This window comes from Artemia franciscana, chromosome 7 (assembly GCF_032884065.1).
Source record: "Artemia franciscana chromosome 7, ASM3288406v1, whole genome shotgun sequence".
Taxonomy (NCBI): Eukaryota; Metazoa; Arthropoda; class Branchiopoda; order Anostraca; family Artemiidae; genus Artemia; species Artemia franciscana.
The window spans coordinates 47,798,041-47,818,984 of NC_088869.1; the positions used below are offsets into that span (position 1 = coordinate 47,798,041).

The following is a 20,944-nucleotide window of genomic DNA, read 5'->3' on the forward strand; positions in this document are numbered from 1 at the left end:
CACAATGCACTCGAACTAGTTTTTAGTCCAAATGGTACTCTTAAGTATTCATAAGAACCACATTCTGTTGTTGAAAAAGCTGTTTTAAAAACATCGCCCTCAGCTATTTTTACTTGATGATATCCTTGTGTCAAATCCAGGGAAGTAAATATTTTATTTTTATTTGATATTGAATCTAGAATTTCGTCTATTCTAGGTAGGGGAAATTTGTCACTTACTACTTGTTTATTTAAAGCTCTATAATCTACCACTAGTCTAAGATCATTATTCTTTTTTGGGACTAAAATAACGGGGGCAGAGTATGGGCTTATGCTTGGCCTTATGATTTGATTTTTTTCGAGTTCATGTATTTTGTTTATTAGCCATTCCTTATGTTTATAAGGAATTCTGTATGGTTGTTTTGCGACTGGTGGCCCCGTGGTTTGTATTGCGTGTTCATAAAATGGGATAAGTCCTATGTCATCTTCAGATGTTGAAAAGACATCTTTATATTCCCATAATAAGTCGCATAATTTTTGTTTTAATGACACGTCGGTTATGTGACTTAGTTCGAATTTCTCAAGGAATTGAGATCGCGTCAGTGGATATTCTCTGTCAACGTAAACATTAATATTATTCACGTAGTTTTTTTCCAAATTTTTCCAATTATTAATTTCGGATTCCGATACTACCTGTATCTCTACTAAACATGTACCTTTACTTAGGGTAATTAGGTCGTTTTCGTGGGTGTTCGTTACCCAAATGTAACCTTCTCCCTTTTCGTAATTTATAATTTGTTCTTCACAAACTACATATTTCGGGAGATTTTCCGACGGTGATGCTACCCAAATTTCATTTTTATCATTAACTGGTTCTAACATTTGTGATATTTGGACCCTCTGCATTGATTTAGGGGGAATTTTTGTTTTACGCACTACAAATCCATAATATTTTTCGTGATTTTCTTCTTTTATTGAATTTAGAAGATTCTCCGCTGGTTTTTCTTCTGGAATTTCTATTTTTTCAAGTTTTTTCCATAAATAACAAATTTCTTGAATTTGTTTGTTTCTATACTCTCTCATGTTACCTATATTTTCCCTTACTTTGTTTGCTTGTATGTTATTTATCATTGATATGGTGTCCGTTGGGTAGATAAACTTTGAATTTGCTACATCTAATAATATTTTATTTGATTTTAAAAAATTTGCGCCTATTATTGCTTCGTATGGAAAATTCTTACAAACTATAAATCGAGTATAGAAATTTCTGTTATCCTTGCGCAAGGCTAGATACACAGTGCCTTTCACATCTAGGTCGTGTCCGGTTACACTTGACAAATTAGGACAGATATTGCTCATTCGTCGTTTAATATAGTTTGGTAATTTATTAAATACTGATGAATTTATCACATTTACTGTTGCTCCTGAATCTATAAGGGCTGAGAAATAAATATTCCCTGCGTTAAAATTCTCAAATACTGGTAACATATTATTATTATTTGCACTTAAAAATGGTATTATTACTGGAGGGGACCTATAAATTATCTTGCCACCAAATTTTGGTCCTACGAATTTTGGGGGCTTATATCGTTTCCCTGGGATTCCCAGATGTTAGATGTAGAATTTTCATTTGTTCTGTTTTGGGTTCCTTGGTTATTACTTGAGATGGAGTTATTATATGGTTGCCGTCGGCTGATGTAATTTTCTCTTGTATTTCTGTTCCAACTATTACTGGGTTGATTTGTTCTTCCACGATACCCTCCTCGATATTGATATGCATTGCGTTGAAAATTTCGACTTTGGGTGGGATAATTACCTCCTGTTACAAAGGTGTTTCCTCGATCACCTCTTGGGGCGTACCCACTATAGTTTGTCCCCCTGGACAAACGGTTACCCGTTCCCCTAATGTTTGGTCGATTATTATTGTTTGCAAAACAATTTCTTGCGATGTGTCCTAATCGGTTACATGTGTAGCACCTTAATGGTTCATTGTTAGTTTGTGCCCTTAATTGATTATTGGGGGCAAAACGTACTTGTCTTGGTGGTGTGGTGGTTCGAATTTGATTTCGAACAGGTTTGGGCGATGATTCTCGGGAGAAAAATCGCGGAGAGGAATCTCTTGACTTTACAGGGGCTTTGTTTTCTACAGCATTTATTGACAGTTTTTGATGCTGCAGGACAATCGAATCAATTTCTACGGCTCTTTCTATTTCCTGAACCGCTAGTTCTAGGTCATCAATATTTTTAGCTATCAAAAGGCGGTATAACTTTGGGTTTAGTCCCTGTTTAAATGCATTTAGTATGATTTTTTCATATAATTCCCCTTCTCCTGGACCGTATCGCGCCTCTGTTGCAATTCTAACCTTATGCAAGTACTCACGAACGTTTTGGGTCTGTTCGAAAGTAACTAGGCCATGTTTTAGTTTATTCAATGAACTTGTGTCAATGAATCTTTTCTGGAAGGCCTGTTGCAATAATTCTATTGAGTTAATTGCTGAGGTTTCTTCTGTACCTATCGCGTTTTCGATTTGTTTTAGGAATGTTAGCGCCTGTCCTTTCAATCTTAAAAGTAACATGTTTTTTAATACTTTTAGGTCAATTTTTGTCATTTCTACAAATTGTCCTAAATGGATGTTGAATTGATCAACGTCCGTATCTCCTTCATAATCTGGTAATGATTTTGCAATTTCTACCGAAGTTGCAATAATTTGTTGCGCTTTTAATATTTCATCTTGTTCCTGGTCCATATTTATTGTAGTTTTAGTATGCGGTATAAAATAATCTCAAAAAAATTTTTAATTTTATTACTGTTTTATTTCAATTTTTAAAGATTTTAATATTTTTTGAATGGGGTATACCTATATATATAAAAAAAATGCAAAATAGAAATAAAATTTCACTGCACCTAAAAATTCAAAAAGCTAGGTAAAATTGCACTGCACTTAAAAATCGAAATTAAAATGTAGATAATCATACTTGTCTATGTTAGTAGGCATTTATTGCATAGGTACTTTCAGTTCCTTTTGCTGCTTTCTTTAACCGACCGCGCCATATGTTACGGGGTGGTTTTGTTAAATAATCTTTGAGTTTATTTTAAAGGGGGTTTTGCGTGGAGTTGCTTGGGACTTTTCTAAGTCTTAATAGCTTGATGTGGATATGGGAGCTAAATTATTAATAAAATAAAAAGGCTTCGTATATAATCCCCGGTAACCTGGGAGACAGAAACATCTCAGTGTTGTTTGAGGTCTCCTGAAACAAATATAGATTCCCTTGGGACCGTACCTGAAAGCTAGAGGAACTGTACCTGATGCCCTAATACATAGACAAAAGATGATTAAATACAATAAGGTTTATTTACTTACAATATACAACTATTGACAAAACAGCTTCAATGACTTATTGCATGAAAAGGTGAACATGAGCAAAATTCATCTTGACAATTCAAATCCTTCCTTAAGACTAACTATTTGCCCTTGCGTTGGGCTCATATATCCAACGCGCACACTTGCCGGACAGGCTTGGTGACCTGCGGAAGTTGACCTCCACTACTATTGGTAATATTTAATCATGTGACTAGTCTGGCATCCAAAAGCTATTCTTATGGCAAGGATTTCTCTTTTGGTTTTGAGAAAAACCCATAGGTCAGAATAACTGGTTACTTTGTTGAGTAACATTTTTTTTATCTAAATGCACGTAGTCTAATTGCGTTGGACTATGCAGACTGTTGAAAAACTCAGGGGTCAGAATAACTGGTTACTTGACTTGTTAAGTAACCTTTCACTTATCTAAATGCACGTAGTTTTAACTGCGTAGGATTATGCAGACTTGTTAAATTTAGCGACTGTTAAATTCTAAATGATTTTATTCAAACCTTTTTCAAATTGAAATTTACTGAAGGGGTGTGACTGAGAAATTTAGTCCTGAATTTAAGAGTTCCTAGAAGAGTATGGATGAGAGATTTGGTCCTACATTTGAGGATTCCTAAGGGGATGTGAATGAGGGATTTGGTCCTGAATTTTATAGAGGGGAGGGGGCTGGTCTATATGTTACAGTAGGCTAAGTCTACTTCTTAGTTACCTGAATAGTCCATAAACATTAACTTTACCCATCACTTCAAAATTCCAATAATTATCTTTTTAAAAGTTCTAAAATACTCACTTGTGGTGGTTAAATTCAAGTTAAGGGTTTTTTTTTGCTGTTGTAAAAGGTAGTTAAATTTGGTGAATAAAGCTCAGGAATGTATCCAGAGCCTTAATGGTTCCCTTAGAAGAAATTTTTATGTTCATAACTCTACTCTTTTTCCTTCCAGAGGGCAATGGCCCTTAAAAATCTTATTATAACAAAAATAATATCTTTTGTTATTCAACAGATCTTAATTTGGCATTTTTTTTGCCAAATGCTATCTTTAGCATTCAACAGATCCACAGATCTTAATTTGCTCCGAAGTGCAAATTAAGATAATTAATTAAGGTAAGGTAAGGTAAATTGTTCCAAAACTTAAGAAGAAAAATCAGAGAAAGGCTAATGTCATGACTATAAAGAGAATAAAGAGCCCAACTGTGTACAATACTATTGAAAGCCTTAGAAATATCAAGGGCACAAATGTGAAGACAATACCTTTTAGCAGAAGCATCTTCAAAAAAGCAAGCCAGAGCATGGTTAGCATGCTGGCAATCAATGCCAGACCAAAAACCAAGCTCGTTCTTCCCAAAATTAGCATTCAAATTGATTAAAGGAAGCAAAATATATTCAAAGATTTTGTCAAGATTACAAGTAACCAGGATTGGCCTGTAAGAAGGACAGTCCAATGGACTCTTACCTTGCTTAAGAATGGAAGCAACAGTTCCACACAAAAAGCTATCAGGAGCAAGAGAACAACAAATACACATTTAGAAAAGCAACAGTAAATGGAAAAACAAAGACTGGTAATTTACTCTAAGATGATAAGCACTAATTCCATCAACATCAACAGAGCTTGATTTCAATTTCTTACAGATGCAATTAAAGCACCAACAGAAATGGGAAGAACTTGTGCCTGAGTCAAGGAAGACAGGAGAACCAAATCAAGCAACTTTGAGTAGAATGTGTACACTGCATAATTCAATTTGGAAAATATAACTTAATAGTGGTCAGACCACACAGTTGGCACACAGATTTGCTGAGTTATTTAATTTGAATATATTAATCACTTTGTCCCATTCATTCTTGTTGAAAAAACCAAATATGGTTAAATGATAGCCTTTATACAGCCAAATAAATTTAATCAAAAGTTAATGCTTTTAAAATGCCTGCTGCTGTAAATAAATAAAATTCATATACTTTTGAAAAGATAAGCAATCATCTTGGATCTTTAATATCGATGCTTCACTGTCACCAGTTAATACTTTCTTCTGTAAACAAATGTTTGAAAAAGGTATACTTTTAACAAGTTAAGATATTTTGCATGGAATGCAAATTTACTATTACTATAGGCTCTATAGATTTACTTCACTATGAATTTGATATTGGTGTAACATAGTGGATCATAGGGTTTTATTCTGGCAAGGGATTGCCCTCCCCCACACTGCATAAAGTTTAGTTTTAGTTGGAAACTGCATTGAAAATGGTTCCAATTATGATACATGGTTTTATATGCTTATTTTTAAATATTAGTTGTTTGTGTAAAAATTCATTTTACTCATTATCTTAGGAGAATGTTTTCATACAGCATCTCATGTTTTTGAGGATTACATGGTTTTCAGCTGTAGCAAAATCTTTCAAAATTTTCAAACTTAAAGTGCTGCAAAATGTGGCTGCATTTTCAGATAAGGCAGAATATGAGAGTTTAAACAGCATAGGACACAAGTATAAAATTAGAACTAACTGTAAGTCAAACTGTGTATGACAATTGAATAATTAATCAAATTTGATTTTGTGAATGCAAAATCAAATTGGCTGATGGTGTCTGTGGGGTGCCTGTGCAGTGGCTGATGGTGTCTTTGGGAAGAAAGTTAGGAACACAACTAGGAATGTTATTGAAAATGTTTCGTTTTTAATAAACAAGAGAAGGGCTTATACAAAAATTACCTGAGTCATAGATCACATGAAAATAAGAAGAATGCAAAGAAAATGGAGAAATCATTTAAATTCCAAATAAAGAGGTGTGAAGTGGAGCCATGGATAAAATTACTGAGGATCTGGCAGATTCAGCTAGCCAGTATAACACTAAAATATTATTGGCTACTGGCATTTTAATAAATTGGCATGTTAATGTTAATAAATTCAAACTATGTTAACTTTCTTTGCTGGTGAAAAACATAAAATGCAAGTTTTATTGATAAATGTGTCTCTGCTTTGGAACATCCTATGGCCATGATCCAACTTCTGCCTTCATTTTGAGTTAGGTCTTACTGTACAAAAATAATCTAAGGATGGGACTATCATAACTCTGATAAAACCTGTATAAACAGCATAAATAAAAAATTACTGAAACTTCCTCCAAAACTAAATCTTAAGGAAGAGGAATTTATATTGAGATTTTGCCCTTGGTCCCCCTGATCTTTGAGTGTCAGCTAGTGGTGGTTTAACTCAATTATTTACTTTTTCTTTTTAAAATTTTCTTTGAAAATTTTAAATATTGCAAGGAGGGCAAGGGATTACCCTCCCCCCACGGCATAAAGTTTAGTTTTAGCTGGACTGCATTAAAGATGGTTCTAAATGTGATACACACTTTTGTATGCTTATTTTGTTTTTTGCTACAAATTTACAAACCATTTTGTTATTTGGTTAAACTATTATAATTACTAGGCAACCAGCAGAGGATTTGGAAAAATGCCAATCCACTTCAGTAGATTTATGTAATAGTAGGGAAGAGTCCCTTAATATTAATTATTGCCTGCCTTCTTCTATGCCTGGTTTATCAGTTAAACAATTTTACCTTTAACAATTGAACAGTATACATAATGAAGAAATTTAGGCAAGTGGCCTCCAAAATATGACAATTTGTTCCTCAGTTTCTAATAGGGTAAAGGTACTAATGGTCAACAGTTTTTGTTAGAAACCATTCTTTTCTACTCCAGAAGGCTTAATTTTAAGACTTTTGGTCTGAAAAGGGTTTCAGTATGTAGGGAAAACATCTACAAATCTAGAAGTTTGAACTTTCATCAGAAAAGGGTACAAAACTTCGATTTTCTTAAATTGGACCTTTTCACCTATAAATTTGACAGACCAAATAGTTGCCTGTTTTTGATGTAAGTCAGAACCCAATGGGACATGTTTCAAAATGCTTGGGGAATACCTGTTGGTGGATCCTGGTGCATTTGACGTGCCTAGTCTTTGTACTTTATTTCTTTGTTTCTCCTCAACCTTTTCTAATGTGTAAATGTATAAAACACTATTCACATAGTAGAAGCAAAAACTGGAAAAATTGCCTCAAGCACAGAGATAAATTGGATAATCATATGGTGTGTAATTGTGTGACCTAGGTTTCTATAATACAATGTGTGATATAATAGTGTTATATAGGTCTCTCTATCAACACTATCTGGAATGGCCAACTTCCTCTGAGCTTTAATGGTCCTACAAAGATTTCATTGTTGTTGACAGTAAAAGTGTTTTCAATATTTGGCCATTTCAAAGTTAATCTCCCATTTTAATCTGCTTCAAATATTTGTAGTCTAGACTACCCTCTGTCATAGAAGTCCAGAATTCTTCAAATATGCATGCCCTACTTAAGATTGTTTGAAGTTTGTGATGCCAAGCAGTTCAACATGTTTCATGAGCATTTTGGATGGGATAGGGTCTAAGAAAACAAAAGTTGATTTCACAGATTTTATTAAGTTTATTGCTATTATATTTGACTTAGTGGAATTCTTAGCTTTATCCAAAAAACTGGTAGGATTTTGATGTGGTCATTTTGATAGACTTCAAGGATCAGCTGGTCATTTACATATTAACACCTTTGAGGGAATCTTACCAATGTCATTAATGAATAATACATATAATAGTGGTCCTAGCAAGGTTCCTTGAGGAACTCCACACTAATTAGGGAGGGGTTCAGAGAGAATAGTTAGCATATTACAGTTTGGGATCTTTTTGATAGAAAACATGTATATCCACACATACATATATAGACCAGCCCCCTCCAATGCTCACCATTTTCCCAAACACACCAAATTAAAATTTTCAGATAATAATTTTGTTCAGCCTGGGTGAAAGGCCTAGAAATTATGTCTTTGAGGACAGCACCACCCACACAGATAGCCGTCAGGGCAAGGGTTGTAAGTTGTTCCCTGGGGGCATATAAGGTTTTATTGAAAGGGTGGTTGTATAAGCTTCGGAAGGGGCTCATTGGACTGGTAACCGTAAGTTCTAGTGCCTTTTTTAAGAGTCAAAGTGATCAGAGGGTGGCTATCCTCCCCCCTATCTTTTTGGGTTTTAGACCAGGGCACTTTGTATAGAAGGATTTTTTGTAGAAACTTTGAAAGGGGCTCATTTAACTGGAAATTGAAACGCCTTGTGCTCTTATAATAGGCGAAAGTCATTGGAGTGCAACTAGCCCCACCCCCTAAGTCCAAAATTTCCCCAAGTACATCAAGTGAAAATTTTGAGATAGCCATTTTGCCCAGCGTACTTGAAAGCTCCAGTAATTGAAGATGATGACCCCCCTCACAGCCCTCAGGGCAAGGATTGTAAGTTATGCCCTTGGACATATAAGGTTTGAATGGAAACGGTGATCATATAAACTTTGGAAGGGGTTCAATAGATCAGGAATCAGAAATTCTAGTTCCCTTTTTAAGAGTCAAGGTGATTGCTAGTCCCCCTCCCCTTGCTGTCTATTTTCCCCAAATGCATATAGTGGAAATTTTGAGATAATCATTTGTCCAAAAACAGTCCAAAGATCATATAATAATTATAATAATTTATTTATCACCCACCTTACAAAACAGAGTTAAGTGGAGTAAATACAAAATGAAAACAAGAAACAAATTTTCTTATTCAAATATAACAAGTCCCTTTGGGTCGACACAGCCCCCATAGTCTGGGGGTAAAAATTATAAGTTATGCCCTGAGGACAAATAAACTTTTAGTGAAGGGGTGGTTTTGTGTACTTTAGAAGAGGCTCATTTAATAGGAAATTTAATGCTCTAGCTCCCTTATAAGAGTCAAAATTGAAGGAGGGTAACTAGCCCCCCCTTCCTTGGCACCCCCTTTTCCCAAAATAGCTCTGATCAGAATTGTGAGATAGCTTTTTTGTCCATAATAGTCCAAAGAGCATATAGCAATGCCTTCAGGGTGGACACAACCCTCCAGAGCCCAGGGACAAGGCTTGTAACTTATTCCTGGGCATATAAGGTTTTTATGGAACAGATGGTTGTATAAACTTCGGATTGGATGAACATTCGATTCTAAGACAGAAGATCTAGTGCCCTTTTTAAGAGTAAAAAGGGAATGGGTGGCAACCAGCCCTCTCCCACAAGCCTATCTTTCCCCAAAACGCATCCAATCAAAATTTTAAGAGAACAATTTTGTTCATCATTGTTAAAAGGTCCAGTAGTTGTGTCTTTGGGGATGTCAACCTCCTCACAGTCCTCAAGTTAAGAACTTTAAGTTAGGCAATTTGTCCAGTGTTTACAAATAGTATATGTTATTGAGAAAGGTATGCATGATTCAACTTTATTTTCCAATAAGAAAAAGGGAATTCAAGTGAGCCTTTCAGAGAATGTTGAGGGGGGTATTGAACTAAATCAAAACACCATATGTGTGTAAAGATTGTCAAAAGCACGTAACTAATGAATGACTGCTTATATTAATTTGGAACTTACAGGAAATGACAAGGGAGATTATCAAAAAGGGAATACTTGCATGCTACTACACTACTAAATTTACAATATTGAGGGAAAATTTGAACAAAATCAATAGACTATTGCATGCATGCACATTGTCAAAAGAACTTATCTCAAGAAGTGATTTGGTTATTAAGTGGGAACTTTCAGAGAATGCTAAAAGGAGAAAATCATTTGACCAAACTGTAATATGAACATGCTACTACTAGTATTCCTATCACTGCTACATTTACTACTACTGCTACTTCAACTATTGCTTCTATTACTACTACTTGTAAAGGCAATGTGCTAATATTGCTGCTGCAACTTGTACTACCTTTATTACATTTGATACTGCTACTAGTAGCTCCAATGAAAAAAGTAAGACGGCACTGGACTCTTAAGGTCAAAACCGGTAGTGCTGATCTCTATTTCATGTCCCTTCAGCCAGGAAGTGCAATGGGGGGGGGGGGCTGGGAGCCAACCTTTCTTTGCTTTCGCGCACCCTTTCTGCTTACCTTTCCCAAATTTCTCCTGGTACCCATTTAGGGCTGGGTCGACTCTGGCTGAGCTTACAGAGTCACGCCACTGACCTCTGTCCCAAACTAAATAACCAGTCACAACTGGGCTTGAACCCATACCCCTCACACCACCGAGCCAACCACTTAGCCAGGACAGCTAAATACTACTACTATGACGTATGTATGCAGGCTGTAAAAGGGCGTAACAGCAATATGTTAAGGACAGTTTGGGCTGTGAAGTCGAAATTAACAGGGTTTGTTTTGGGTGATGTTCAACTACCAAAAAGAAATTATTGCACCCTATTGCTACTGCTTCTACTCATACAACTATTGCTCCTACTATTATTACTACTTCAACTGCTGCCCATAAAGCTAAGGTTACTACTACTACTGCTGCTACTAAAACTAAGGACATTAAGGTGAAAAATTTGGGAATTATTGAAACTGTATTAAACTAAATCAAAACACCCTATGCTTACACAGGATGCTAAGAGGACGTATACATCAGGAACAGTTGATGTTATTAAGTTTAAACTTTCAGCGTGTTTTGAAGGGGATCTTCACGAAACAAGAGGTTCTATGTGCATACTGCTACTAATGCTACTACAACTGTTGCTTCTACGCAAGCTAAGAGTAGTAAGGTGGAACTTTCAAGGAATATTTATGCAGATGTTGAACTAAATCAGAAAGTTCTGGTGTCATTTTAAGAGTTAAAAGAGACTGGAGAGCCTCTACAAAATATCATTCCCAAAAAATTATTTGTATGCTCTTCGACAGCTTGGATACACTTACAGTCTTTTGATTTATTTATTTGCTTTATTTAAGAGTAAAATGAGACTGGAAGGCAAGAAGTCACCCTCCCAACTCGATTCATTTTCGAAACACATACAGTCAAAGTCTTCAGACAGTCACTTTGTTCAGCATAGTAGAACGGTCCAATAACTATATCTCTAGGGATATTGGGCATGTCAACCCCCACACTTATGTAATCGTTCCATTATGCTTTCAAACTAAATGCTGCTTTAAAACTAAATAAAAGGGCCCTGTGTGTATGTTTGCCAATAAGACACCTCAGCAACATATCGATAATGATTGGGGACATTAAGTTGAAACTTTTGTGGCTACTACGACTGCTACTTCTGCTCTTACAATGTAAATAAAGCAAAAGACTGTAAGTGTATCCAAGCTGTCAAAGTGCATATAAACAATTCATTGGGAACGGTATTTTGTTTATTTTTCAAGTCAACTTGAGGAGGTAAAAAATTAAATCAAACAACATTATTTGTTTCAGAATTAAACATTGGTTAAAAAGTCTGTCCAACCTACAAATAGTAAGCCAAACTATGGATTTTATAGTAAAAAACGTAAAGATGTATAATATTTTTTCCTATAAAAAATTTTTGTCAATAAAAAACGAGCAGAAATAAATTAAAAAAAAGTTTTTCCAAAAAACAAGCTTTTCAAAGAAAAGAAAACACCTCCGTTAAACCAAAACTGAGCATCTAGAAAGTCAAATGATTTTCCAAATTTAAAATTACCACAAATCACTTTCAATAAATAAATGAAACCCAAAACAAACTGAAATTAGGATAAATATCTGAGTCAAACTCAAAACCAACCAAAACTAGATCTACGTTGCATGGGCAACGTGAGGTGTTGTGGCAACTTTTGTTTGGCTTCGCCGAGTAAAGTGTTGTTTCCTTTGGTTTTGTTTCCTCGCTTCGATTAAACGCTGAAGTTGTTAATCTGTAAGGATCTTAAAATAAATACTAGGTGCACCAACTCACAAAATTTGCAAACCCCTCATTGCAACTAGCAAAAGTTGCAAACCCCTCACCTATGAAGATGACTGTAACCTAGCAGCCGATGATTACTTACAATCCCCTACATGTCTTACCACTGGAACCAAATTGGTCTTACCATCAAATACACCCAAAACAAATAATAGGTACACCAACTAGCAAAAGATGCGAACCTCTCATTGTCGAAGATGATTATGAGCTAACAGGCGACTATTACTTAAAACTTCCCTATATGTCTCACAATTGTTATAAGCCTATTTTTGATTTCAGTGTGTACCTTACTACTGAAGTTGTCAACTCCTTTAAACTTTTAAACTTGTATATCTCATGAAAGAATTTTTCTACCAAAAAATGGATGATATATACTTTGATCAGCTCATTAAGAGCTATCGACTGCCGTCGCAAAAAAATCTATCTATCTTAGTTCAAAAGTTGACTTTTTTGCCGTAGGCCAAGTTTCTAACGTCATCATTTAGAAAAGAGCTAAGGATAAACTCTAATTTCTTTAGTAATGAGAGGACTTTTAAAGTTTAAGAGGCACATTTGATACCATTTCTCTACCGCAATCCCAAGTGCTAATACCCGAATGATAAACTCAGCTGAAATCATGAACAAAAATGGGTAGATACAATAGATTTTTGGCCCCGGGCAAGAGTTCTATGAAGCTTTTCAAAATGCAAAGTCATATTCATCAATCCGGCCTAAGGTCCACACTTTCCGTAAAAATTGCAGAGGTTAGACCCTTACCACTTTCTAGGAATAAGCTGAAATTGGGGTACTAAGTGTTGCTCTCGCAACACAATTAATATGATTAGTCCTGACAACCCCCATGCCTTCTCAAGACCAGAAAATAATTTGTACTTTCTGAAAACGAAATACATTTTAAATGTTTTCACCTTTTTACTTTAATAAATAAGAACTTCTTTAAAATTTAAGGAATAAATATCAGAATATGTATATTAAACTGACAATCCATGGCAATTTTTTTTCCGGCCCCGGTTTTTATGGCACTTGGTATTAACCAAGTGATATATAGCGATCGCAAATTCTGTTGGTCCCGATTTTGCTACTGTAGGCTCTTCCAGGTAAGCTAGGACGATGAAATATGGCAAGCGTATCAGGGACCAGACCAGATTAAATTAGAAATAGTCGTTTTCCCGATTTCCCCATCTGGGGTGGGGTGTGGGGAGCCGGTTAATTCAGAAAAAATGAAGTATTTTTAACTGCCGAACGGGTGATGTAATCTTAATGAAGTTTGATGTTTGGAAGGACCTCGTGTCTCAGAGCTCTTATTTTAAATTCCAACCGCCATTAAGCCTCTGATTTTCCTTTAAGATCAATCTATCGATTCTTAAAATTTTGCTAGAGCTCATACCATATTAGCTCTTGACTCTTCTGTCAAGATAATAACAGAGTGCACTTGTGCCCAAATGGCACAAGTGCCATTTGAGCTCTTAACTCTTGTTCTTAGCTGCCATTGAAGTTTTCAATAAGACATAAATTTTGCTTTTAATAATTAGATTCCTGGATCTTCCTAGATATATTCACTTGAATCTACATGCTATAGCCTACAATAAGAAATAGCTATATTTAGAAAAAAATATCTGGGAAAGTAAAAAAAAGAATAATAACTTACTAAGGGCGACAACTCTGTTATTATCTTTTTAACCATGGTGGTTTTAAATTTCACTTTTTGCTTCCGCCACCTAACAGAAGTTTAACTTTTGACTACTATGCCAGCTTAATCAATAAAACCAGGTAAGTAGTAAGTTCAAAATTTAAGTATACTCTCATTCTATTTAACCCCTCTCTCCCCAGCCCCAGGATATATAAAAAACTTTCATAAAATATCAAAATAATGGTATTTTATAATATGCAGCTTGTTTCTATTACCAGATTATCATGTTTTCTTTCAATCATTTCAAACAGGACTGGTATATATATAATTCCGTTGAAATCACTTAGGCAGTTTGGTTTTCACCCTTTCAGAAAACAACAAACCTGCTTTAATATAGAAGACATGATGCATCCCAAGATGATTAAAAACAAACATATATTAGGACAATATCGTTGACCATCCTGTCATTATCCTCCTCTCAGAATTTCATAAATTCTTAATTTGATGAAAAATCATTATACCCATAATTTATCCCATATCTTTTACATATTTTAGTTTTAAAATGACATTACAAAGGCCAATTCTCGCATGTTAAGCTCATTGGAATTTAACCATAACGATATCACTTGAGCAGATAATCACTGAATTAGATTGAGCAAATGAATTAGTTATGAGAATAATCAGGTTAAAATTTGAATTTACGCTTGAATACAATATGATAAACTATATTTCATAAGTCAGTCTTCATCAGAGTATTGAACTGGAAGCTCTAAATCTTTCTCCTTATGCTGAAAAACTAGGGTAAATGTTGTTTTTCATTGACATTTTGCTTTATTTTGGAACCTAGTTCTGTTCGATCGACTTGTGGTCAAGAGTGTATCTTTTTGGGAGAGGAGGGGACAAAAAATGCATTTTTGTTACTTTTTTACGAGTAGAACGAAAGTATTACAGGTATGCGGTTCAAACCCGGTACCCCCCCCCCTTTTGGATATAGCCTTACTTTTGGTCTCTCTATTCAATTTACTTCCATATTGTGAGAGGATCTATCACAAATCTGTTTTGAAATATGACGTGAAAGCTTTGTGTTAACTTATAAAAATTTGTAATACAACTTTCTTAGGTAAAATTTTACCTACGTAGGGTCGTTTGAGAGACCTTCTTAGGGTCCTAAAATCATAGGGCCGTTTGAGAATCTCGAGAAGTAGTTGAGATAGGTGAATAGAACTTCATCAATGGATCCACGCTTTAATATATATGTAATGGAAAGCGCGTTAACATGCGTTTCTAACTAGAATCCCATGTCTAGATAAGTGTCTTTTTCTCCTCAACACCCCGCTCTTTACGGTAAAGTTTGACCCTTTCTCTTAACTCTACTTTTTAAAACAGTAAGAAACTTTAGCGTAAAGAGCGGGGCGCTGAGGAGGAAAAGCCTCTGTCATATACGGAGTAATTTCTGTTCGTTTTAAGTTTTCATGTTGCTCCTTACTTTCATATAAAAACTTGTTTTTTTTTCTATTTAATTTCTGGACGTTTTTGAATTAATGCATGTTTTGATCTTGGCTCTCCGCACATAAATAATTAAAACAAAATTTGCATATTAATTAATTGCAATTATCGGAAGACTTTGAGAAAAAAGGAGTGAAGGAGGAGGCCATATTCCCCTCTAATTTTTTGATTACTTAAAAAGGCAAATAGAACTTAAAAAGGCAAATAGAAGGAGGTAAACCCCTCATATGCGTAATAATTTTTGTTCGTTTTAAGTTTTAATGCTGCTCCTCACTTTCAGTAGAAAAAACTTTTTATATTTATTTTTTCGTTATTTTTTTTAAATAATGCTAGAAAATCCTGCGCCTCCTCCATTGAAAGTCTCTTCCCCAATAAAACGTTCCTATATGGAAATATCCTCCCTCGTACCCCCCCTCAACTCTCTTCCCTAAACAAAAAAAATCTCCCTGAAAACGTCTGTACACTTCCCAGTAACCATTACTATATGTAAACACTGGTCAAAGTTTGTAACTCGCAGCCCTTCCCACGGGGACTGCGGGAAAGTAAGTCGTCCCTAAAGACATAGTTATTAGGTTTTTCAACTATGGTGAATAAAATGGCCATCTCAGAATTTTGACCCGGTGACTTTTGGGAAAAAATGAGTGTGGGAGGGGGCCTAGGTGTCCTCCAATTTTTTGGTCACTTAAAAAGGGCACTAGAACTTTTAATTTCCGCTAGAATGAGCCCTCTCGTGACATTCTAGGACCACTCAGTCGATACGATCACCCTGGAAAAAAAAACCAAATAAACACGCATCCGTGATCTGTCTTCCGGCAAAAAAATGCGTAATTCCACATTTTTGTAGATAGGAGCTTGAAACTTCTACAATAAGATTCTCTGATACGCTGAATCTGATGGTGTGATTTTCGTTAAGATTGTATGACTTTTAGGGGGTGTTTCCACCTATTTTCTAAAATGAGGCGAATTTTCTCAGGCTCATAACTTTGGATGGGTAAAACTAATATTGATGAAACTAATATATTTAAAATCAGCATTAAAATTTTATTCTTTAGATGTAACTATTGGTATTAAAATTCCATTTTTTAGAGTTTCGGTTATTATTGAGCCGGGTCGCTCCTTACTACAGTTCGTTACTACGAACTGTTTGATTTGTGGCACTGGTTGTTTAATTATTGTTCATTTTAGGTGGTTCAGAATGCCAATACTCTATTCAGTCATTGCAAGGGGGAAAATCGTACTTGCAAGATTTGCTACATGCTCAGGCAATTTTGGTGAAGTCGCAGATCAAATTCTGCCCAAGATTGACTCTGCTGATGCATCGAAACTAACATATGGTCTTGGAGAGTATATGTGCCATTATATTGTGGAGGACAAAGTTACATATCTATGTATCACAGACACAGTAAGTCTGATGTTTCACTCTTTTTTTTACTATGTTTATATTATTCCATTGAGTATTTTTGTCCTAGCCGAATATAGCGAATAGACCTAAACGATTGGTTGACATACTAGACTTGAAACCCTTTGTTTGAGAGGACCCAGGTCCGAGTCCTGGTGTTGCGGGTAGTTTGTCTACTATTTCACTTTATTTTTTGTTGGACTATGTTTATATTATTCAAATGAGTATTTTTGTCCTAGCTGAATATTGCCGTCCTAAACGATTGGTTAGTGTACTAGACTTGAAACCCTTTGTTTGAGAGGACCCGGGTTGAGTCCTAGTATCGCTTGTAGTCCGCAGTCCGTCCTAAACAATTGGTTAGCGTACTAGACTTGAAACCCTTTTGTTTGAGAGGATCCGGGTTGAGTCCTAGTATCGCTGGTAGTTTGTCTACTATTTTACGTTTTTTGTTGGACTATGTTTATATTATTCAAATGAGTGTTTTTGTCCTAGCTGAATATTGCCGTCCTAAACGATTGGTGAGTGTACTAGACTTGAAACCCTTTATTTTAGAGGACCCGGGTTCGAATCCTGGTGTCGCTGGTAGTTTGTCTACTATTTCACTTTTTTTTCTTGGACTACGTTTATATTATTCAAATGAGTATTTTTGTCTTAGCTGAATATAGCCGTCCTAAACGATTGGTTAGCGTACTAGACTTGAAACCCTTTGTTTGAAAGGACATGGGTTCGAGTCCTAGTGTCGCTGGTAGTTTGGTTTGAATGGGGCTCGGTGGCATTACTCTCTAAGCTCAACCACCGTCGACTCAGTTTCAAATGGGTACTTGGAGAAACCTTGGGAAGGTCAACAAGAAAGGTGTGAGAAAACACAGAATGGCTGACATCCAACATCTTTTTCCACTTCCTGACTAAAGGGTTATGAAACGGAGATCAGCACCGTCGGTAGGCATTATAAAATCTGATGTCTCGTTCTTTACCTTATCTTAAGAGTATATTGGACAACATGCAAATAAAGATGGAGAAAATGTGTTCGCCGTAAAAAATGCAGTTCATTCTTTAAACAAAATGGGAGAAAATGTCAAACTTTGGCATAAAGAGGGAGGGGGTTAAAACGGGCCAGACCATTTCATTTAATGAATAATTTCTTTGTTCTTAGTCTTAGTGTCGCTCTTTGCTTTCATTTGAGAAAATTTGTTTTTTATTCAATTTTTGTTTGGATTTCATAGTATACCCAGGGGTACCCTAAATGCAGGGAGTGTTACAATCACCACAATCTGGCTCTTTAAATCCGGTACCACTAGGAGCCAGTGGGAATATCCTATGGATTTTATGGGTTTTTGCGTAATGTACCTTGTAATTAACATTGAAAAAAAGTATTTTGGGACTTTCGTTCAAATTTCACCTTATATTATATGGGGATTACCTGACTCATATACCCAAAAAAGACCCACTGGATAGGCACAAAGGATGGTGAATCTAACTTTATTCCAGGGGTGGTGATCCACGATTTTATTTCAGCATACAATATTTATCTGTTGGACCCCACATCAGCATGAAATGAAATGGTATTCACATCAGGTGTATAAAGACGAACCAAAGATGAACATTTCTCAAAGGCTATTCCATTCATCAGATTACTGGTTGTAAACTACCTTTAACTTGTCAAGTTTTGTTTCATAATTTACGTGCAGTGAAACTAACTATAAGACTTAGCTATTAACTATAACTTATTAAATATAACATATAACTATAACTTATTAATATAACTTATTAACTATCAACTTTAAGTTTTTAACTATAACTTATTACCTATAGCTTATTGCTATAACTTATTGATATAACTTATTAACTAGTAATTATTAACTATAAGTTAACATATAAATTAATTATAACTATAGTATAGACATTACTCGCCATACGAGTAATGTTTATTTTTTTGGGAAAAGCACGAATCCTGACTAAATATGAGCAAGATGCGATTATTAAGCTCGCAAAACTTGTCGAGTAGAGAGCTCTTCGTAAAAACCAAAAGAAAATATTAGAAGTGTCGGTAAATGAGCCTCTTTTGTGGGTCAGGGTGATACGAATCAACCAGGGGAAGGGTGAATTAAATGGGTCAACTTCAACAACATTAGAAATTCACTAGCTTTTAATAACACGCTCTGGCATCATGAATTTATTAATACTAACCCAGTGTATTTCAGGATCAAATTTGAAAATTGAAAAATCGATACATTTAAGCAGAGACGGAAAACTTGCATAGCGTTATATAAATACATTATTCATTACATAAATAAAAACTTGCATAGCGCACTTACATAGGATAAAGGATACTTACATAAATGATAAAACATATTTAAAGAGCAATGGAAGGCGAATTTATACAAAAAAAGTACATTTATCTGGTAACAAAATCATTGACATACTCTGTTATCCTGGTCAAAACCAAAACAAAAAACTAAATTTCAAAACTGCAACTGACTATGAATGAGAATGTTGTGTGTGATTTGGATCGGAATATCCAACATTTTTATGTCCTTAAAATTTTTTTGTTAATCTTGCTCATCTCAATCTAGAAACCTTCCCCAAAACGAATTTTTGGGGATGGTTTGTAGCGGTTGCTTACCCCGGTAAGAGAGGAAGCTTTCAATTCTTACTTAAGAAATCTGCCTGTATTGAACTGTCAGTATTTTATTTCGTTGTATTTGCTTCTAACAGTGAAAGGTAAAAATGGTACTACATATATTTCTTATCTTTTTTTTGTGACTGTTCTAAGCCCAATGAATGGGAGATCTTTAAGAGGTTTGTACACCTCTCCTTCTGGAATATTAAAAAAAAACTAGTTTTTTTAAATGAAAGTAAGGAGCGACATTAAAACTTAAAACGAACAGAAATTACTCCGTATATGAAAGGGGCTTTTCCTCTTCAATGCCCCGCTCTTTACGCTAAAGTTTGACTCTTTCTCTTAACTCTACTTCTTAAAACAGTAAAAAACTGTTAGAATGAAGCTAGAATGAGCCCTCTCGCGACATTCTAGGACCACTGGGTCAATACGATCACCCCTGGAAAAAAACAACAAATAAACACGCATCCGTGATTCGTCTTCTGGCAAAAAATGCGAAATTCCACATTTTTGTAGATAGAAGCTTGAAACTTCTACAATAAGTTTCTCTGATACGCTGAATCTGATGGTGTCATTTTCGTTAAGATTGTATGACTTTTAGGGGGTGTTTTACTCTATTTTCTAAAATGGGGCAAATTTTCTCAGCCTCGTAACTTTTGATAGGTCAGACTAATCTTGATAAAAGTTATATATTTAAAATCAGTATTAAAATGCGATTTTTTATGTAACTATTGGTATCAAAATTCCATTTTTTAGAGTTTCGGTTACTATTGAGCCGGGTCGCTCCTTACTACAGTTCGTTACCACGAATTGTTTGATAAAAATTGTAGAAATTCCAAATTGGCATTCTTAAAATTGTTGGAACTCGGGTAGCAAGTGCCCAGAAATGTGAAATGGAAACATAATAACTGTATAATGTCGTCCTGTATATTAAAAAAAAATCGAATACGGATGGTTGAATTTTTTGGTGCTGTTTTTTTTTCCCATATTCTGACTCCGTGGTTGAAGTGTTCAAAACATATTAGATAAACATATTGCATATTAGGTAAGGATATATTAGATAAACATAGAGGCCAGAGCTGGTCTTTGTCATTATTGGGCTTTAGGATTTTTTTTTGCCGTTTCTGATAACAATTGCCGGTGGTTGACCGACTTTTGAGCTACAAAGCTGAATTTATATTCAACATCCTTTGATATCAGAAAATAAAAACATTAGCAAGTCCTATAAAATCTACTCTATTTGTTTTCCAAACACTAAATGCTACTATATACTGTCCAAATACTATACGACTATCCAAATAGTATATTATTATTGGAAGCTACGATAATGACAATGATCAAATATGGCTCTGAAGCATGGGCGCTCCGAAAAGTATACGAAAATTTACTAGATATTTTCCAGAGAAATTGCCTACGGATTGTTCTGAGTACCCGGCTGACTAACAGTATTTCAAACAGTAGGCTGTACGAAAAATGTGGTTCAATCCCGCTTTCTTGGGCTATAATGAAAGAAAGGTTGAGATGGCTAGGGCACGATCTGTGGATGAAGGATAACAGATTGCCAAAGATTGTTCTTTTCAAACAACCGTCTAGGGCTAACCGAAAAGCAGGCCATCTTCCTCTGGGGTGGGAGGATTTCAGAAAGAAAGATTTAAAGGAAATGGGAACTTCCTGGGAGGGTGTAAAGATTCTTTTCT

At 35.3% G+C, this 20,944-nt stretch overlaps 1 protein-coding gene across 2 annotated transcripts in view; it reads left to right on the forward strand.

Annotated features, from left to right (window-relative positions):
• LOC136029390 (vesicle-associated membrane protein 7-like) overlaps window positions 1-20,944 on the forward strand; it is a 52,961-nt gene that overhangs the window by 15,222 nt on the left and 16,795 nt on the right. The window contains exons 1-2 of one of the 2 annotated variants that reach the window (XM_065707726.1): window positions 5,716-5,842; window positions 16,414-16,630. In XM_065707726.1, coding sequence (XP_065563798.1) covers window positions 16,424-16,630 — 207 coding nt within the window. In that variant the 5' untranslated portion in view covers window positions 5,716-5,842; window positions 16,414-16,423. Of the gene's footprint in view, window positions 1-5,715; window positions 5,843-16,413; window positions 16,631-20,944 lie in introns of those variants that run through there. The other variant, XM_065707725.1, reaches the window with a different exon arrangement.